The sequence below is a fragment of the Protopterus annectens genome, chromosome 8.part0 (genome assembly GCF_019279795.1).
Source record: "Protopterus annectens isolate FY-2018-M chromosome 8.part0, PAN1.0, whole genome shotgun sequence".
NCBI classification, from domain to species: domain Eukaryota; kingdom Metazoa; phylum Chordata; order Ceratodontiformes; family Protopteridae; genus Protopterus; species Protopterus annectens.
In genome coordinates, this window is record NC_056741.1 from 307,181,715 (window position 1) to 307,203,797 (window position 22,083).

Sequence of the window (22,083 nt, forward strand, 5' to 3'; positions counted from 1 at the left end):
CAATGGTACAATTACACTGGGAGTATTATAAAATGCCCACTTAGCTTCCCCTTTCCCATAGCTCAGTGTTCACCATATAGATCTTTGAATATAGTACTTCAATACTGCAACTATCTGGAGAAAAGAACATATTTGCATTTACCGTATCTCTGAATCTGTGCATCCTCTCAGGTAGTATGTTTAAGAATAATAGTGTGAGGGCAGATTCCTTGAAATATACATGCAGGAGGCATAACTCTCTGCCTTTGCAAAAATAGTTATATAGACATCTAATGGGTGCAAGGATAGAATGTTTGCCTTTTTTTTGCAATGCATTTATGTATTTATTTATTTTTGACATAGCATTGCGTTATTAGGAGTGAGACACCTTTTAAACATGAGACTGTTGTCAGAGTATATATGATGCGATGTCTAGACCTCCTGTAGACAGCTGCACCTGAAGTAGAGCTAGCAACAGTCTTCTTGTAGCTATTGCATATTTTATCACCATAGATGGTCATACTCCTTACATGTATGCAGGCTTTGCTAGTATTAACTCCTATAGCAAACTCATGTAAAGCTGCCAGAATACATGAAGTTTACAAGGCAAGCAGGGAAAGAAAGTAGGTTCATAGACTTTTCTTCCAAGTCACTCACACACTGCATACATGCCTGGGATCAAATTAGAGTCACCAATTTGCTTATTATATATATTTTTTGGAAGTCGGAAGAAAGTGGAGTACCTGTGAAAAACCCAAAATAACACAGGAATGATATGAGGACCCTGCACAGAAGGTGTACCAGACAAGAATCATACTGGAAGACCTCTTGCCGTTAAGCAACCACCTTGGCCATCCTCTTTACATCTGAAATAAATGCCAAATAGTGAATGTGTGCTGTCAGTATTCCCCTAAGTCTGACTTGAGTTCTAGTAAGCTATACTTTTTTAATCCAAAAAACAAAAAAGCCTGACTAGGGGTGACAAATATCCTCTTCAGTATCTGATTGTCCCCAATGAAAGAGGGATGTATGCCATTGGCCAAAAAGCAAGTGTGAAGCTCACATGTTCTTCAAAAGATGACTGACAGAGAAACATGTATCCATAGCAACATGCTCAGAGTCAATCATTAAATGCTAAAGTTGTGTTTGGAAATTGTGGAGTCCTTTGTTATCATGAAAGTCTTTCACTTATATTGTAGGAGATTCCATTACTAACTAGTATATTTCAAAAAGCCACTGTGTTCATTTGCATTTAATGTAGGGTTGAGTGCAAAGGACCATTTCCCCCTCCATAAGCAATGACCAGCTCATAATTCTCACTCTGATCCTGCAGACTTTATAATATCATTGTTACACATAGTCAAGGTTCATTTTTCCCCACCAATCCTTGTTATGTGAGTATCTGTTTTGGGGTATGATGGGCCACCAATCACAAGGACATTAACACTGTTTCCATGGCGCACTTTGAGCCTTCAAAGTTTTGCTTCGGTTTCTGATCTTATGAACAAAATATGGTAAATCTAGTAGACAAAGTCTTCCAGATGGTCTTCAGTATTTGTGCTTTTACATTTACTTTAGACATGGGAAACATTATATATCATCTCTGGAGTAGGAGTGGTTACTACTGTACATTCTATGGAATATAACTGTTACAGATATATGTTACATTAGTCAGAACAGAAAAAGTTATCTGTGGAGCTAATTTTGTACTCACAATCATCAACTGCCTTGCGGACATATTTGTAATTTTACTGCTCACAAATATTAATCGTAACTAGTAAAGGGTCTTTACCCCCCCCCCCCCCACACACACACACACACACTGATAACTTTGGTACAACTAGTTTCCTGAGCACAGTAGGAGCCATCGAGGGATGTATGCATATAAGCAGATGATGCAAGCACCCCCATTGTGGGGAAAGGTGTTAGCTTTATTTCCCTAAGGAGCACCTTTTGAATGAATTTTAATGAATTTGGAGAAAGACAGCTCCATGTAAAAATGGACTAGGGGACTATGAAATCCATAATGGTGATGCATTCATCTCATTTCAGCCACAGCTGGGCAAAGATGTGTATGACTCCAGGCTTAGCAAAGTAGAATCTGTATCATTCTAAATGACAAGCAGGGGAAAGGGTTAGTTGGGTACAATGGACAGTCTGTGCCACCAGGGGTGATGACTCTTCATATCTTGTCTTTCCTCCACCCTAGGGCAGCAGGGCATGGCTAGTCAGGATGGAATGAATTAGGACCCATGACTGTACTAGATTGTCAATGTGGGGAGGAACCACTCACTGAAATACTGATTTTCATGCAGGACAATAGCCATAAAAAGATGTGTTTTGAAAAGCAGTTGTATTATATTTCTTTCCTACATCCACCAGTCTCATACTCAGTAGTTTATTTATTATTCGACAAACAAGACTTTGTATTCAGTGGTATACATCTGTTTGAACTGGCAACCATAGCCATTATTTATCCATTGCTGTAATGAATCAAGACCAAAAACAGTATGGCAGACATATTTTATTTATGAAAAATTGTATTATGTCTAATTTTATACATTGGCATAATTGTCATTGCTCATTGCTTTGTTCTTCTGTGTATCTATTTATATTGTTTAAAGTTGATGACTGTCCCATATTACACCAAGATTGTGCATGTGCGCGTCTGTGCAAGTCTAAGTATGTGTGTGTGTGTGTGTGCGCGTGTGTGTGTGTGCGTGTGTGTGTGTGTGTGTGTGTGTGTGTGTGTGTGTGTGTGTGTGTGTGTGTGTGTGTGAGCACATATTTGTGTGCATGTGTGGTTGCACTGCACTGGTACTCCTATCAATGATACTCTGCTTTGCATCTAGTGCTTATGGGACAGACACCAGCTCACCAAGACCCTGATTTTATTTGGAATGGGCAAATAGCTATCTGTAGTGCCAAGAGCATAGCTAGGCATGTCCCACTTAGGCCGCAACATACATATTTTAAATAATTCATTTCTTTTGTTAAATAAGCTGTGCTTGAATTCAAATAAAGGTGGCATATTTACTATGGCATTGTTTTATTAAGATACACATTTTATTTTATTTTCAGAATTATTTGTTGCATAAATGCATTTTTAACTTTACTTCAGGATTTGTTTTCAGTATTGAAAAGGTATGTTACCCAGAAACACTCAGTATCCAAGAAAGGGGAGAAGGGGCCTACTCTTTGGAGTCTAGGTACATTCTGTAAGCTGATAGACAAATTGATGTACACTTCTAAAATTCCTAGCTATGCCCAATACTCAGCTGTGGAAATGGTATTTTAAGAAATGAATTCCTGCAATGTCCTGAAGTGCAGTATGACAGCCAAGCGCGGAATAATGCTGATTAAGCAAAACCATAACAAGCATATTACTAAAGTTCTTTTTTATTTATAAGGCCTGGATTAATTTCTAGAATTTTCCAAAACATGTTTGTCCCCTTATCTCTAATCTCATGAGACTTTTGTATTACTTACATGACCCTTTTGTCACATTAATAGTGTAAAATCTATGTGTAACAAATTGCGGAGCATGGAACTGTGGTTGTTAACATCTTACCTGCATTCTCCCATCCTGTTGCAATTAAATTACTATTAAGAGTTAGACAGCTATAACAGCAATATTCTACTTGCTTGCATTACTTATGCATCCACAGCTAACCTGTCTGCCTGCACTTGAGCAAATGGTACAGCAAAGGGGACATCTTAGACTCTTTTCTGTAAAAGAAAATGCAACTATCTTGCACTCACTGCCCATTAATTCTGCATATCCCAGCCTCCCAGACATAATGACCTCTAAGAAAACCTGTATTACATGCCATGTAAGATGATCTCTGCCAGTATACCAATTGCCAGCATTTTTCTTCTACAGTTTAATGTTCAAAACATAATGTTTTCAGCTGTTTTTGCAAATAAAATAAATGTACAACTTGAAAATAGATTTCACTGTAGGCATTAAAGCATATGGAATACAATTTCTTCATCATTCACCATCACTTAGTATGCTTTTTGCACAGTTATTGACCATATGTTTTAAACCATAATGACTAAATGTCAAGAACCCTTTTCTTCTCTGCCCATGATTAAGGTGTTGACAATAGATAGTTTTGTTAACTTTGCTGTTTGCCAATCTGTCTTGTTCTAGGTTGGAGGACGGACAATGCTCCCTATCCGGTGGATGCCACCCGAAAGTATAATGTACAGAAAATTCACAACAGAAAGTGACATATGGAGCTTTGGTGTAGTCCTGTGGGAAATTTTCACATATGGAAAGCAGCCTTGGTACCAGCTCTCTAATAACGAGGTAAGCAAAGTGCAGTCCTCTTCCATGCAAAAAAAAAATGATGTGTGCTTAAAAGAATAGTAGTAATGATTTTGCTGATTTACTGCAATTTCCTAAATAGAAAGTTGTTAAAAGTCAATGTATTAATGAAAAAGGTATGGGTCTAGTAATCTAAACCTCTTCTGCGACATCAACAGAATAGTTTGGATGGACAGGTATATCTCAAAGAGGATATCATTGCTGTGCAACAGACTCCCCATCCACATAAAACAAAGTTTATTCCTGTCTATATTCAAGTATATTCAAGTTGTTCTATGGATGGGAAACAAACAATTTACCCCAGGAATGCCCCCTGCACTACTAATGGACAGAGGCAGCTCCTAAATTATTATCCCATGCATGGCTCTCCTAAAATTATCTATGGTATGACCCCTGTTGTTAAATAGTCACACAAACCAGCACTAAGGTAAACCATTGGAATAAGGGTAGTCCAGAAATGACATACCAGCACGTAGTACAGGAAAAAAATACTTTTATTGCTTCCGCTTCATCTCTCCGGCTGAGAAAGGCCTTCTAATCCACATAAATTGGCTGAAACAAAAGTTCCTTGAGAGCCATTGCCATGGTTACGCTCTCTCTGTGCTGGGGTAGTGGAAAAGTGCTCAGAACTCTGTGAAACAGTGTCCGCACTACCACCACTGATTCTCCTCACAATATCTGAGCTTTTATTAAGCCCATTCATGATTACATCCAGTTTTTTAGTCAGATCAGCCTCCCAAGCTGATAAAATAACAGACTGCAAAATAGCCTGTAGGTCCATGCTGCACATGGCACTCTGCTGCTCACCTCCTCCCATGACAAGACAAACTCAGAAACATGAAAATAAGATGAAACTCAACCAAAGCAGAACAATAGTCCAGAAACAACACGCCAAGGGATAGATCAGGCTAATCTCTAACCAAATGGGATAGGTTAATTTGAGCACAAAAAGGAAACTGGCTAGGCTTAAAATGGCCTACAAGGGCAACTAGCCTAACACTTAACTATGAACCTATAAAAATAATCCAAACATACTTGTCTAACTACTGGGTAATATTTAGAGATATGATATGCACTTCACATCATGGTTACACTGAAAAAATATGGTGAAAAGGCTATAAAGCCTTCTCATTATCACAATCCATAATATCACGTTTCAGAATACTAAAACAGGAAAGTCACAAGCTTCCCATAACTGACATTCCATTAAGCTGGGATTGTTATGGAATCAGAGAAGAAGGAGGAGTGAGTTTTACTTATGATCCAATGTTGTCTTTCCATTTGTCTCAATCTATGGGTACCTTGGATCTAACTGGATCCAACACCAGACTCACAAATTCTTCAACTCTGAATCTCTTCCCCCTCTCCCACAAAGTCTTGTTTGCTGCTTCCAGTGTCGGACAGATCTCGAAAAGAACCTTGAGATAAGTGGTCTTTTTCTATTTTAAATAGTAGTTCCTCCTCTCCTTGTTTAGGATTCACAGGTTTCTTTTCATTAACTATAATTGTGCACTATCTTGACTTAAACTTCTTTTTTTTTTCTGATTTGTTCTTGTGATGAGTGTGAGCACATTTCCTTATTCTGCCACTGCAGCATTTATTGAAAAAAAATGCCTTTGGTACCCTTACTATATAGATGTACATGCAATTATATTGCAGTTGGTAGGGTTTGTCTTAATGTTAGTATTTGCAGTTTGGTATATTCTGATGTTGTGGTTCTCTCATGTTTACCTTTCTGTGGTATTGTTGAGCAAGGATATGGACAAGACCTCAGGTTTTAAGAAGCTGCTGGGGTATGGGCATAAGTTGTACTCCCAGGACATGCATGAGTATTGTGTATATTGTTTGGGTGTTGCCCACTTAGAGACTGACTGCCAAGCCTTTGCGGCTTTCGGAGCCAGGGCTCTAGTGGATAGAAGAACCAAGTTTTCATTCAGGACCATGCTGCCTGCCTCTCCTACTTCTTCTTGCTTCCCCTCTCTTGTCTAAGAACTCCTCTGAAAAGAAGAGGAACAAGGTTCCTTGACTTGGAAAGAAAGGTTAAAGAAGGTCAGGAAGAAAAAGGGAGAGGCAAGGGGAAAGATAAGTTAAAAGTCAAACACAGGGAATCCTGCTAGCATCCATAAGATAATCCTTGTGAGTTCACAGTAGATCCAAAGATCCCAAGCCCTTTGACTCCTCTGGGCCTAAATTTGTCTTCAGAGTCTGCTCTTGTCCAGCACTGATCTCCTCAAACCTTGTCACCAACATTGGATTCATCTCTCTCAGTGGATGAGGACATAACAAATGCTTGGTTTTCTGTGGCTCCAGTCTGGAGTCAGGTCCATTTACCCTTTCTTCTTATCATCCTGACACCTGAATTTTGCCAGCAACCATCCCGTATTCAGATCTGGAATTCTCCTTTTCAGGCTCAAAAGATTACTTTGACCATTCACAGACCAAAGAAGCCATATTCCATGGCTTTTGCTTTGTCTTCCACAAGCATTAGAGAGCCAAATGTGGACCAGCTTATGATATTCTTATTGAAGGCCCAGATATATTTGAGGATCATTCCCTCTACCTTCATTCAGAAAGTCGAAGGATTTCCTCCCTCCATTCCCAACTGCTGATTTTTCTCCTCTGGTCTACCTGTTGGCTTCTGTGCTACTGAATCTGATACGGCCATAGAGTGCCTCATCACTGGTGCTGACAACATGGTTGCCTTCTGCACTGCTATTAGCCTAGATTGTTTTCACTCCTTTGTCATAGCAGCTGAGAATACCCCACTCAGGTATTGTTGACAAACTCAAGAGGTTAGGTACAAACCCATATGTCACCCAGTGGATAGCCAATTGGCTCACAGACAGGACCCAAGAAGTTAGAAATAGGGAGAATACCTCTACAAAGAAGCCAATCACAAGTGGAGTCCCTCAGGAATCAGTCCTTGGACCTCTCCTTTTTGGCATTTACTTCTCAGAAGGTCAATGTCAGTGGTCTCTGGCTGGCTAAATTTGCAGATGATTGCAAAATAGGAGCTGTCATTGAATCTCACACTGACACAAATGTTCTTCAGGAGGGGATGACACAGACAAACAACTGGTGCCAGAGCCATGGACTAAAACTAAAATCCCAAGAAATGCATAATAGTAGCCTTTGGGAAGTCATCCATCCCTAGTAACTATTAGATTGATAACACACCCCTTAGAGCTGACCCAGTAGCCAGTGACCTAGGGACACACATAGTAATCTAAAATGTGATCATCACATGTCTACATTGATGAGGAAATCATTCTATGTCGTGTAACTTATAAACAAATATATGGCATCTAAGTCCAGGAGATCATTGTTCCACTGTATTCAGCATTCATCAAACCTATTATTGAGTACAATACCCCCTTTGTTATATACCTAACCAGGCATATCCAACAACTGGAACATCCACAGAGTTTCCTAACTACAAGAATACAGAGCATAAGTAATATGTCCTATGCAGACTGCCTCAACTCCCTATCCCTGTATTCTGTCTCCTGCAGGCCTTTGAGGGGAGATCTATGCCTGGCCTAGAGGGCATTGTCAGACACCACTCTGATGGACCTCCTGCATATCCACAAAACAAATAGCACCAGAATTACCCATTCTAAAGACTTAAACCTTGCCTGTGTTATAAATGGGATCTGCTGGAGATATAGGTATGTATCCCAGAGACTACCCCATCTATGGAACAGGCTCCCAATCCACGTGAAGCAGAGCTTCTCCCTAACCCAGTTCAAGTACAACTTAGACAATTGGATGGGAAACCAGAAATTCACCCCTGGTTTGGCACCTATGTCTCTAATGGACAGAGGTAACCTGTAAATGGTTCATTTCCCAGGTCCATGTTTACACTTATCAAGGGTATCAGAACTTGTCAGCTATTTGGGCTGCATGGCTAGGCTTAAAAAGGCCCTTGTGGTCATTATCCTAGTAAACATCTATGAACTTATGAACCTATAAGAACATCCTGGTGCCAAGAGGTCAAAACCGAGGGCCCAGGAGCTGGTTCAACTATGAAACCTTTGGATCTCTCCCTAGCCATGAGTGCTTCAGCTCTGGGTAACTCAGCTCTGGTCCGTACTTCAGACCCAGTCAGGTCAGCTGTAGGGATGGGGACATCTCTGAGATCCAATGATCAAAAGGGATTTCTTTCAAGTCATTCAGTCTTAGCTTCAGCATTTGCAGTTCTAAAGAGAAATACTGCCTCACTCTGGGATAGCAGTTTTGGCATTGGTGTCACAGCTTTCTCAGTTCTTGCGTCCATCTCAGGTTATTGCTTTTCATAAGTGGTCAATGACACAGTCTGCTTCTTCCCATCAGGAAATGCACAGGAAAAGCCAGTGCAAGAGGAAGCACTTGCACTCCCTTGAAGAGTCCCTCACTGGGGATTCCAACCTCCATGAAGGTGAGAGATTCCTCAAAGTCCTCCTATAACCATGCCTCTTTTGACTATCTTTTGAACTAATGCGGCAACAAGGGGATGGACCACTGAAGCCCCTTCTGTGGAGGAGTTGGTATTTCTTGAGACCTTTGATGTTGGCACTTCCACATCCTGGGGGGTAGCCTCTCCAGATGCCTTCATAGATCTTGAGTCTTGGAGGACTTGGAGAGATCCCAGTGTAGTGGAGCCTATACCCTGTAAACCAATAAACTGCTGGCTCCCCATAAGGCTAGGTCATGTTGGAGTAAGGGTCCCATGGTTAACCTGATTGTTGTTGCTGCAGGCCCATTCTGGATGTCAGCAGGTTCCATTTTTATTTCAAGCAGACCAGTTCCAGATGGTGATGGTACACTCCATCCTATCTCCCCTGAGGAAAGACAGTTGGATGGATGTATCCACAGTCATCTCTTTGCTGATAATGGTAGGTCACAGAGGATGATAATTTTAAGGTCATCTACATGATTCTGTTAATAGCATACCATAGTCAATATTTCATGGAGGCGAATAGACTGCCACACGCACATGGTCTGGATCCTGTTGTAATACCCTTCCACACTATTCTGCTTACAGAGCACAGCTACTTCACACAATTCCTCCACTGACCAGGAGAGTGGGGAAATTGCTGATGGCTGCATATACAAGACAAGTGCTTCATAATGCCTGGGACATCTCTCTTTGCAATTATCACTGAACCAGTCAAAGACAGGCATAGCCTCTGAAACACTGGTCCGGCAACTGGTCAAATCCAAAGGTTATACTGCTTGGGGCAGATATGCCAATCTGAAAACCTTCTTGATCTCTAGTTGTAATTATAGGTATGTATCATATATATGCTAGAAAGTGATCTTCTACATACTGTACCAGTGTATCTGCCCCAGGTGAAATAAGCAAACATGGATGCTGGCTCCAGGAAAGGCACCACAGATGGAATTCATCACCATCCTTTTGAAATCCATGAAAAAAAATCAGGGAATACTACAACCTCTGTTTTTTATGCTATCCATATAATGTAGATGAGCAGGTGATAATCTGTTACATGCATCTTAGCAGACATTAGAAAATAAACAAGTGGAAAAAGTCTTATATATTCTCCCCGGAACCTAGGTGCCTTTTTACACTGTATAGCTGGTAAAAAGATGGGAAATATCACATCCTTGAACCTTAGAGGATCCCTTATAAGGCAGATAACATTGTTTTCAGATGTTGGCCATCAGATATGTTGTTTATCCCAATTATGGTCACAGAGGTAAACTTTGATGCTTCCAGACCAACTACACCTATCCTCTGTAGTGGTAGTATCCAACAGGGATGTGCGAACCTTCCTCACAGCCACCCCTCATTTCGTTTACTTCTTCCTATTAACTGATGCAGTGCCCTTTTACACAGAATATGCTGCACCACCTGAGATCAGGTCCCTTGGATATATGTTCCACAAATGCAGATGGCACATCCTGGGACATGTAACCAGTCTGGCCTCCTCAGAATCATCTGGACATGATCAGTGGTGGTGTGAGGGAGCCTTGATGGATTCCTCCCATGCAGCTGTGCCTAGTATTCTGGCCCTGTCTCTGCTTCTGGATTTGCAATTTTCTGTGGAGTCACAGTTTGGTTGACCATTTAACATTTGTAACCAACGGAACCAATACACATCAAGTGAAAGCATGTCCCTGTCACTTAGGAATTTCATGATCCCTTACACCATGCTGACAGTGCCAGGCTGCATGTCTTCTTCGTCATGGTGCATGGTGGTGATTCAAATAGCTTATGTACAACAGGCTTCCCATGTTTTAGGACATTTATCTTTGACCTATTCATGTTTCAACCAATGATATTTTGTTCACATTTTATTATTTCATTGGTAGGGCTAGGATATTACAACTTCAAATGAAATATTATGTTGTTATTATTCAATTCCAGAAAAAATCCAGGTAAACCCAATATGCATTTTATGATTCTGTTTCAATGTTACTAAAACAGAATTTCAAATGTAACATTTGTTTGTTATTGCTTGAGTTCAAAATGGAGGACATAAGGATAATGCAGTACATTATTTTGCAATGTTTTGTCATGTTTGTTAAAACACTGCCAAGAAAGTATGTCCTTAAATGAACACATTACGAGCCTGTTTAAGTAGCCTAGGTGCCAGTTCAAATTAAAACTATCCTTGAGAAGATCTTCATATTCAATTCATGTAAGGGGATATGGACTGTAAAACCCAAAGGGGTGCACATCTACCCCTCATTTTGATAGGTAAGATTCATGAGGTTAAATTTGTGGCATGCATTGACAATGTGTTGCCCTGTCAAACCTTGTTAGAACTTGGTGGGAAAAGACCTGGGAGATAGGAAGGGGTGCCATTCTCAGCCCCCACTGTGATGAAAGTGCAGCAGAATAAATGTAAGCAGCCACCATACACTATACTCAAAGTTATAAAAAGTCTCATTGTCATAACAGAAGGCTGAACAATGCCTTACTTAACATTTCAGCAGTCGCATAATAGTGTTTTTTGAGGTTCCAATGTAAAGAAAAGGCATTTGCAGGTGAACAAAGTAATTAAATCACTAGCAGGAGAGGCATAAGGGTAGGAGGCTATAATTAACCACAAGGTGGGTTACTAGTATTCTGATTTGGAAAATGAAATTTAAAGAGTGATTCCTCATGAACTAGGGTGTATCATTTTATTAAGAAATGTGCTTTCATATAGCAACTATAAAATCTCTATTTAGGATGGAAATGTGTAATGTCTTATAAGGAAAACTCTTAAGGTCACTGGCACTCTGACTGTAAACAATTTACTATATCCAAATTTATATGCCTTTGTTTAATTTTATAGAAGCTTATACCTAACTCTGTTTCCTCTGATTCAGTTTTTTAACTTTAAAAATTGGCATTTTTTTCCAGTTAGCCCAGAAATACAGCAGCTTCCAGATGTCAGGTATACACAAAAAGTGACATATTTTATAACCTCAGAAATGTCAATATAAATTCACCCTTCAAAATAACTTTGCAGAATGATGTATACAGCTTTTGAGCTATGATCCTAATGTGCATGGACTGTAAGATTTCCCCAAATGATTAATAGTCAAAGTTAAGATCTTCCATACTTTTTAGTAAAATTATGGAATATATGCTTCCCTTCAAAAATGAAATAATCAAAAAGTGCTCAAACTACCTGAAGTGGTAAAAATGGCAGCACGGCAAAAAGGGGCTATGCAGCATTAGGTCAGCATCAATGCCATAAAATGTGTGCCACAGGCAGAATACTTACATTTATGTAGACAAGAACTCTCAGAGTCACAACATACGTTCATCAGTGGTAAGGGAGACCTTGAAGTTAGAATGACCGAGTGTCAGAATGTAGGGATACAAACCCCATGCTGTGGGCATTACCTTCTACATAAAGAACATATTATGTGAAAATAATCTACTACATTGTTTGTGGTATATCTGTGTGGGTTAGTGCTCTTGTGATATGTGCATCCCTGCAGATGCATGCAATCAATGGCAGTGTGCAGCTTAAGAAGGTGTGTTTGGGTAACTTCTGTGATTTCATAAAATGTATCTAAAGGAGAGCTTTTTTCATAATGACTTGTCTGGCAGTTGGCTTTAAAGATTAAGGAGCTGTAAACAAGCTGTTTCCCGTGGACTAGTGGTGCAAAATTCGATTTTGTCAGGCTTCATTGCCTAACTGTGTGACTCCAAGCAAGTCGCTTAACCAGACACTGCTCCCAAGCTGAGTGTGAAAAGTTCCATGGAGATTAGTTGTCTACCTTAAAAAGCAAGTAAAACAAATAAATAATAAGGGTTCTATTTCAGCAAGCAGTGGACATAAGACAGAGAATGAATCCTGCATGAGATGCTAGTCCATTACAGGATATGTGTAAGTCACTCAAACACTATACACATACCTATAGGCAATTTAGACAACTGCCATTTCATCTAACAACACTGTGCATATAGACACAGACTCATAGCTTTTCCTGAAGGGATGCAATCAGTGCATGCATAAAAATTCAGTTGCTACAAAAGCTACGACCAAATACTTCTGCACTTCTAGAATAAACTAAACAAGTGATTGGTGTTTATTTGCCTTAGTTTATTCTAGAATTATAAACTACCTCTGCAAATCGAGATCTAAAAAATATTTTTTTTCGGCTTCATGGGATTACTGTATCTTTCATTAACAACTATATAAAGAAAAGGAAACATATAGGCATACAGATCAGCAAAATGTATATACCAAGTGCTTGGAGTGTAAACTTAGCTCCAGTCCAGATGGTTACACAACATATTTGGCTTGCTTAGTTGAACTTGGTACTTTAGTATGTGTATGTATCTGTAGTGAGTCATTAAATAAAGCATTAGTGGTATTATGAATCTGACAGCTAAGATGAATTTCCCACATTAACTCCGTGCTCTGCCTAATAAGGGCCCTCTTGAATATACATTTTAATTTTCTTAACAGCTATAAATGATGGAATTCAATTTGCTGCTGATAGGTCCTCAATAACCCCTCTCCAAGCTGAAACCTGAGAGGGTAACAAACTTAGAGTGGCACCGCCTAAGTGTCTCATTTACCAATAAACCAGTCTCATGTATCTTACAGATGACCTGCAATTTCTGCAAATTTAACCTTATTAATTTTCATATTTTAGATTCCCAACTCTTCCCTTTCTCGGTATTATACAGTAATTTTGTTTCCTTTGACATGATTTAATATTACTATTCTTTATAAGCAGCCTTGTCAAAGCATCATAACGCTGAAATTTAAGATTTACGGGTCATATTTTACTGGTGCTCTGAGATGCCACTTGTATCTATTTACAGCTCTTATTTCTTACTTCTTTGGGCTGGGTTCTCCTGAATAAGTCTAGTATTGTTTGGCATGATCATTAGTTCATGTTTTTCTTGTTTGCATTCCCTGCTAGAGGTCAAGGTTATTGCAAGACAGAAAAAATGCCTTTGTTACCCTGAACATTATCTCTCAGCTCTAAAGAACTGAACAACAATTTGTAAAGTTCACAATGTAGTTAATTAAACTATTTTATCTGACCTAAAGATAGATAAAACTCTCAAGAGAAATATCTAGTCAAGAAAGCAGTAACTGTTCAGTAACTTTTGGGACTGTGATGGGGCTAAATCCATATATTCTTGTAATATTCCCTCTCCATGAAGGGACTCTTCAGGTGAAAAAAAATGAAAACCATAAATTATTAAGTTCATTTCTTTGAACTCCAGATTAGTCATTGTAGTTTATCATACCAAACTGCCAAGCTGACAGTAGGTCATCAGTCCTTTGCCCAATTAAGACAAATATACCTCTAAACTCAACAAATAAATCAAACTGTCCTAAAATCTAACTTTGGTTGCAATTTTTTATGTATCCCAAGGCGATTATCCAAGTAAATATATAAGAATACAGTCCAATACATTTTTCTGGTTAGGGAAGAGCCACATTTAAACTACTCTGCATAAAAAAGCTCCAAATTGTGGCATTCCTATTTCCTTTTCCTTCAAATGCAAGCATGAAGGCAGGGTATTTAATTATATATTTATTTGCATTGGATTACCAGGGTAGAACATTGATCAAACAATGACCATTTACAGGCTTAGCAGGGGTACAAACAACAGAAGCGGGCAGGAAGTATGAAAACAAAATTAAGACACTGATGGTCTACAATGGTTAAGCCCCTTAATATTTTTTGTTACAAGGATATGGACATTTCCACAAGTCATATATCACACCACAGAATGCTGAACCAAGTGAATGCTGGAGTAAGATATTTATTTGAGGGTCAACTATGTGAAATTATGTTTTCAGATATGAGGCTAAAATACAAGTTTCTTTCTCAAGGTTGCTGCAAAAGGAAAAAAAAACTTTTTTTTTTCCTGAGATGCAGTGACTTCTGAGTTGATTATTGAAAGTATGGGGTTCAGGTAGAATAGCCCCTCTGCATGAAGGGTATAGGTGCCTTTGACTTTAGTACAAATCTCATTCTGAATGTCTTCAGAAAGGCATATTTTGACATTAGTGCAAATCCAGTTTTGAACATTTTTTTTTTCCTAATTGAAACAGGACTTGCATAAGATGTGACAAATTTGAATTACAGACACAAATATTGCATCTTACATCATTTTATGACATTTTTAGAAAGCAACTGACTTACTTTCTGCTGTTTAGCACCCTATTGATGATGTATGATGTCACATGTTACTCTGATAGAGAATTCATGATGTCACTTGTCACCTTTGCTCATGATGCACACTGTCGCCTTTTTGCAAAATCAGTTATACTGCCATATTGGTTCTTATGATGAAACAGTCATGCAGATGGCTTATATGACCATAAAAGATGTTACAAAAATTAAAACATATATACAATACCCTTCAACAGCTAATATTCTTGACAACATTATGTACAGTCCAAATTATTTTGCATAATAGTACACAAGGTAATCACCACTAAATTAAGTTATTTGAGCTGCAGCTGTTCCCTTTCTTCATAGACTAAATAATAGCTGGAAGTCATGATGCCTACCATAGAGCCTAGCAACTCAGGGCAATAATATACTGGCTGGCTAGTGTCTAGTTACCTAGCCTGGATTACTTAAAATAGCTCTGTTAAGTAAATACAGGGCATAAAACTAGTCAATCTGCCAAAAATGACCAAAGGATTGTTATTTTGAATGTAGATTCACTGACAGGATGCAGCTTGGAAGTGGATGACACAATGGTAAGGTGTTGACTGCACATCCTGTGTATTCAAAAGACTATGTGAAGAGCAGGTCTCGTAAGGCACTTGGCAGGGGATATAGAATCTACTGCTCAGGGGAGGAAAGAGTAGAAATGATGTGGAATTGTTGTGAGGGGAGGTCTTCTGAAGACAGTGAGGGATGCCATTGGAATTAGTGATGGAATTTTGGCAATCATACTCCAGTGTAAAGACAATGCAGGATTCATAATCTCAGCCTATGCCACACAGCAGGGTTGTGATGGTGAGGAAAAGACTGCATTCAGGCAGCTATTGCAAGACCTGCTAGAGAAAGGAGGGCAACATGAGCTGGTGTTGATAATAGAGGACCAGAATGCTCATATGGGGACAGACAGTCAGAGAGAATGGAATATGAGAACTGCTGGGGGGGAGGTCTGTAGGAATAAAGAAAGCATAGTGTTTTAGATTTCTGTCTGGTAAATGGCTTGATGGAGGTCAACACATGGATAACCATGAGAGACATTCAGAAGTTCACATATAAGAGTGGTCAACATGAAGCTCTATAGCACTCGTATGAAAATGCAGAATATACATCATACTATGAAAGAGCAGGAGCAGTAAGTGGATGTAAGCAAAGCAATACTTAGAGATGCAACACTGTATGCATGGCTTCTAGCATGGTGGAGAGCATGGGAGCGATGTGCATAGAAAGGAAGGCATTGGGATGGCAGCAGCAGCAGACAAACATAGAACACAAAGACTGACAAGGGAGGTAGTAACACTAAAGGGGAGAAAAACTGAGAGCTGCAGGCTGACAGAGAGTGGGCAACTGGTGATGCTAGTGATGGGGAGTGACACAAAAGAAAGGAGCATCATTGATACCCATACCCCTCTGCACATACCCCTCAGAGCAAACATACCCCTCCAAGCAAACATACCTCTCTGAACAAACATACCCCTCAGAAGAAACGGATCTAGGACACTTGCTCGAAAAAGCAAGTGTCCAAATCCATATATACCGATCACAGTTTAACAAAAGCACTTTAATAGAAAAAGCACTTCAGTTAAACTGTGAAAAAAAAACACTAATTAAATGTTTTTGTAGGGGCCCCTGCACCCCCAACATGGGGGAGGGTGCTCCCCACACCCCCCCTACTTAAATATTCTCACTCCAAGGTCGCACTACAGTGGAATAAAGGAATATTCCCTTAGTCGCACCACAGTGCGACTGGCACACCACTCACACATACCCGAAATTGCTGCTTCAATGAACAGCAATTTTGGGTATGTGTGAGCATGAATTTGACTTTCGGTGAAAGTTAAATTCGCACAAGTGTCCGGGTTCCAAAGGAACATACTCATTTGAACAAACATACTTCTCCAAACAGCCATCCCCCCAATTAAGACGCACCTTTCACAAGGGGATGCAACTAGGCTTGGTTGCATGGCTAGGGTTATAAAGGCTCTGGAGGCTAGTAGCCTAGTATATACCAATGAACCTATGAACCTATTGTGATGTCCCCACTCTGAGCCAGTAATCAAGGAGCCTGAATCCTCACCACTGACACTGCAGAGGTACATTCACTTGGAATACAAGTGGATACACTCAATATTTCTAGATGCAGACCTCTCTGCATCAAACACAATTTTCCTTAAGGATACAGGGAACACACTCAGTCAGGGCTCTGGATTTTTCTATCTGTCTCACTTCAGGTCTCCAGTAAGACTCCCCAATGATACAACTGTAGGGTTAGGTCCTCAACCGAGTGCCCAAACCAAGTCCTCCAGCACTCTCTCTGTAAAGCCAGTGCTTCATGTCCCTGCCCAAAGTAGCTCACACACATACTCTTGAGATTTAATTTTCACACACACACACACACACACACACACACACACACACACACACACACACCTGGAAAAGATTGGCACAAATTACGTGCTCTACCAAGTTTGTCCAGCCTATAAGGTAGTTTCTCTACCACCAGTCAGTTACTGTAAGGCTCTTAAATGAATACCCAATTATACTGAGTGAATTTAATATTAATACAAATAGTAATGTTGACCAAACAGCAAGGCTTTCAGGAGTGGCTAGATCTGTCACCAAATAAATATATGCAAATACTCTCAAAGCCTAAATATTTTCTACAATGGACCAGCCACAATGAGAAGTTTAAATATATTTAATAAATAATAAAACAATATGAAAATACTAAATATCTATTTACAGTAAACACCAAGAATATTTTGAAAAAGTCATGTGGATTAAAATTAACCTCTTCAATTACGATATATGCTGTTACAATGTATACATTTAAACAGTTAAAATAATGCATGTATATTTCTTTTCCTTCCAGTAGGGCACACTGTTGACACATTTTAACACAAGCAAACCTCACAACTACATTTCCAGCACAAGCATCTGTACAAATCAGTTTGGTATACAAGTGACATATAATTATTTACAAACTTCCAGCTTGCTGTGCTGGCATATGTTACAAATCCACTGCCTTATTTGTCCTGGCCTGGCTGGCAGTCCATCCTGTCATCACACCTATGATGGGAGATTGGGTGAATGAAGATGGCATGTGAAGCTGACATAGAGGGAAACTCACATGCTATCACCACAGTGGCTGACATCATGGGTGGTTTCCACCTTTGGTGACATAATGGCTGGGGCCTGAGGGATATGCAACTCTACCATGTGCAGGAGAATGCAGTCCAGGGTGCCACTCTGGACATCAAGATGCCAATCCATATTAGTCCTCAGGCACTACACATCACACTGGGTGACAAAGGAGGGTCCCTCTGCATCACTTTCCAATGAGAGTTAATGCTCCCAACCAGAGAAGCAGCAGTGGAGGCCACCAATGAACTCTTCAGGTCATCTTCTGCAGGGTGACCTTCATCACCCTTTAGAGTAACGTGCGTGGGAGCTGCTAGAGATGCAGTAGTTGTTGCAGTGGCCAGTGCAGATCAACTGAGATCATGATAGCTGCAATCTCACTTCTGCCTGATCTATGCCAATTCTGAAGAAAATTAGCATTAAAGGAAAAAAAAAACAAAGCAACAATGCAACATCATAAAAAATAATACAAATATGAGAAAAAAAAAGGACTTAAGCACAAATGGTCAGAGACATGTAATGCAGTTTAATTAGCACATGACCTGAAGGAGAAAAACAAATTAGCAAATCAACATAAAACTATGCCAGTGGAACACACTGGATTTTCAAAAGATGATAACACAGGGATACCACTGCAGTTGTATGTGGTACAGTTTAGTACAATGTAGTAATTGCCCCTGTCCATTTTTAAAAAAAGAGACAACCATGGTTGCTTGGGCTAGAAGGCAGTCACCACATTGATTTTGGCAGATTCCTTCTGAATATTCCGAAGTAGCCTGGATATTAGTGTAAGGGGTGGAAAGGCATACAGGATCATTCCTGTCTAAAGAAAAGAAAAGGCATCTGTCTTCCATGCCTTCTCTCATGGAGTCCTGGAATAGAACTTTGCCAATTGATTATTCAGAGAAGAGGCAAAGAAGTATACTTGAGGGGCTCCCCAAAGATGCATCAAATCTTGGAAGACCCCCGGATCTTGTTTCCATTTGTGACGGTCTGTCCTGGTCCTGCGCAGCTTGTCTGCTATGTAATTTTGCTGTGATGAAATGTTGGATGCCTGTACAGTGAGATTGTGTTATAAAGTGATATCCCAAGCTAACAATGGTAGTCTGCAAAGGGGGCACAACATGATTCCCCCTTGCCCACTGATATACTGCATCACTGTGGTATTGTATGTAATCATTTGAAGAGGTCTCAGAGACCAAAGATGATTCAGAGAATTGAGTGACTTGATCAGGGCAAGTATCTCCTTGACATGTATGTGCTTGCATCTGTTCTTGGTGTTCAACATGGCCTGCACTTTTATCTCTCCTGAAACTGTTCCCTAAGTAATGACTGATACATCTATGCTGACTGGCAACTTTGGAACAGGTAAGGAGAAGGGGAGACCTTGATTTAAGGATATATGTTGTCTCCACCAAGCGATTTCATTTCTGACAAACCCAAGTACTGGCATCTGAACAAATAGATTTCAGATACCACTGTATCTTTCTCATGTGGAGTCTTGCCAGGGGTATCATGAGGATCATAGATGCCATGACACACAAAATCCTGAGGAATTCAACTTGCAGTGACTGACATCTAGGTGGGAAACCATAGAAATAGACCTAAATAAAGATCTATTTTTTTTTTCCTGTGGAAGAAAAGCTATTTGAACTCAGGTGTCTAGCTGCTATCCCAGGAACACAATTATGTGTAAGGGAGTCAATAAAGATTTTTGAATGTTCTCTTGGAATCCCACCTTGTGCAAGAAATATCTCACCCAAGACAGAGATTCCTGACATTTTGAAAAAAACTCTAGAATGATAAGTAATTTGTCTAAATACAGAAAACTGTGGATACCCTGTAGCCTGCAATGAGCTATAATGGGATCTAGACACGTTGTGAACACTCTTGGTGCAGTGGATAGTCCAGAGGGTAAGGCAGAGAACTGATAATGTGATCCAGGCACAGAAAACCTTAGGAATCTCCTGAATCCAGGATGAATAGCAGTGTGATGATGTGATGATAAGCATCTTTTATGTCTAGCATTACCAGGAAAATTGAAAGAGGATGAATTTCAGCACTATCACAAACAGGTTTAGGAAAGAAAGATCCAGAACTAGTCTTGAAGCATTTCTTTCTTTGGGACTAAGAATATCTTGAATAAAACCCCATCCCCACCCCACCTGGAAATGAGGAACTAGTTCTATCATTCCTTGGAGCACCATGTAATAAAACAGGTGGGAACAATAGAGCCTGACATACAGGATGAGGAATGACCTGTGGAAAGGAATAATTTCCTTCTACTGCCATCTGTAACCCTGATGAATGATTTCAGAAAAATTCTTAGAGATTCCTTGGATCAGCTTGCCCCTTTCATCACACTTTTTGATCACCTTTGCAGCAGAGGGACCAAATACTGAATCTCTGTCCAAGGAAGAATTTAAAATCTCATTTTTACATCATCTGGGAGGTTCTAAGAATGCAGCTAAGCAAACTGCCTTAAAACAGTACCAGTGATTGTAGCCCTGGAAGAAGTATCTACAGAGTCATACACACACTGCAAACAATGAGTAGTGACCTGTGCAATAGAAACAAAAATGTTATTCTTCATAGGAAGATGCTGTAGATAAAACATTCGTCATACTTTCACAATTTGTCAGAACAAACCTTTTCATATAAGCTTGGCAGGTTAAAATTCTGAAATTCAAAGTTGCAGAAATATACACGTTTTCCCATACCCATCAATAATTTTTCCATCCTTATTAGAAAGAGTAGGACTGGAATTAATGAAGTGTTTCGTAAAGAGGAGACAACTAAGGATATAGCTGCTTGGCCAGGTTCGGGAACAGTGTATAAAATTTAAAAGACTGAGGAACTTTATACATCCTGTCTGCCTTTTTAGGGACAGCTGGCTGACTATCAGGAAAATTACAGACAATAAAACACACATCCTCTAAAGCAAACAGGATAGGAGGAATGGGTGTAGGTTTTGGAAAGTCCTTCTGTAACAACTCAGTGTATTTTCTGAGGGACTTTGAAATCTCAGTGTTTTCCCACTGAAAACAGTGAGACATTCTAGCAATAGTCTCAGAGAAGGAGAAGTTAATGCAGGGAAAATCCGAAAGTGAGCTCTCCTCCGAGTCTGAATCGGAAATCCGTGGACAAAACCCTGAATTTGTCCCTGCATCTTCATATGGAGCACATTATCATGGACCTAATTAACAAGGATAAGGGGAATCTCCAAATTCTAGATCCCATGCAATTTGGTTTTGTGAAAGGTAGATCATGCCTGCTCAACCTGGTTGACTTCTTTGAGTCAGTCACCAGAGCTGTGTATGAGGGCAAGGCATTTCATACAGCCTACCTCGATCTGGCCAAGGCCTTTGATACCATTCCCCACATAGGGCTTACTGATAAACTTACCAAACTAGGCATCGACCCCTATATCACTAGGTGGGTTGCAAATTGGCTCACAGATATAACCCACAGTTTAAAAGTAGCAGACTCCAAGTTAGACTGCTGGCCTGACACAAGTAGAGTCCCACAGGGATTGGTCCTGGGTCCTCTCCTGTTTGGCATCTACTTCTCAGAAGTCCAGGCCAACAGAGAGGGACTCTGGCTAATCAAGTTCACAGATGACTGCAAGCTGGGAGCCATTATTAACTCCCCAGGTGATGTAGACATCTGACAGAAAGGCCTCACTGAGACCAATGACTGGTGTCAAAACCACGGCCTTAAGCTTAATGCCAAAAATGCATTGTCATCCCCTTTGGGAAAAACTCAGTTCCCACTAACTACAACATTGATGGGAGCCCACTGAACACTGAAGGCATTATAAGAGATCTTGGGACACAGGTTGACAGCAACCTCTTCTTCAACCACCACATTGCCACTGTGGTCAGAAAAGTCCTTCTATGTGGCTCATCTCATTGCCAAGGGTTTTGCATCCAGGAAGAAAGAGGTCATCATCTTCCTCTACTCTTCCCTCATTAAGCCAGTCA

At 39.9% G+C, this 22,083-nt stretch overlaps 1 protein-coding gene across 1 annotated transcript in view; it reads left to right on the top strand.

Moving 5' to 3' along the window:
- Positions 1 to 22,083, top strand: part of NTRK1 (neurotrophic receptor tyrosine kinase 1) — a 921,476-nt gene that overhangs the window by 853,356 nt on the left and 46,037 nt on the right. Inside the window, exon 16 of the mRNA XM_044079803.1 lies at positions 4,136 to 4,294. Within this exon, the coding sequence (XP_043935738.1) occupies positions 4,136 to 4,294 (159 nt within the window). The remainder of the gene's footprint in view (positions 1 to 4,135; positions 4,295 to 22,083) is intronic.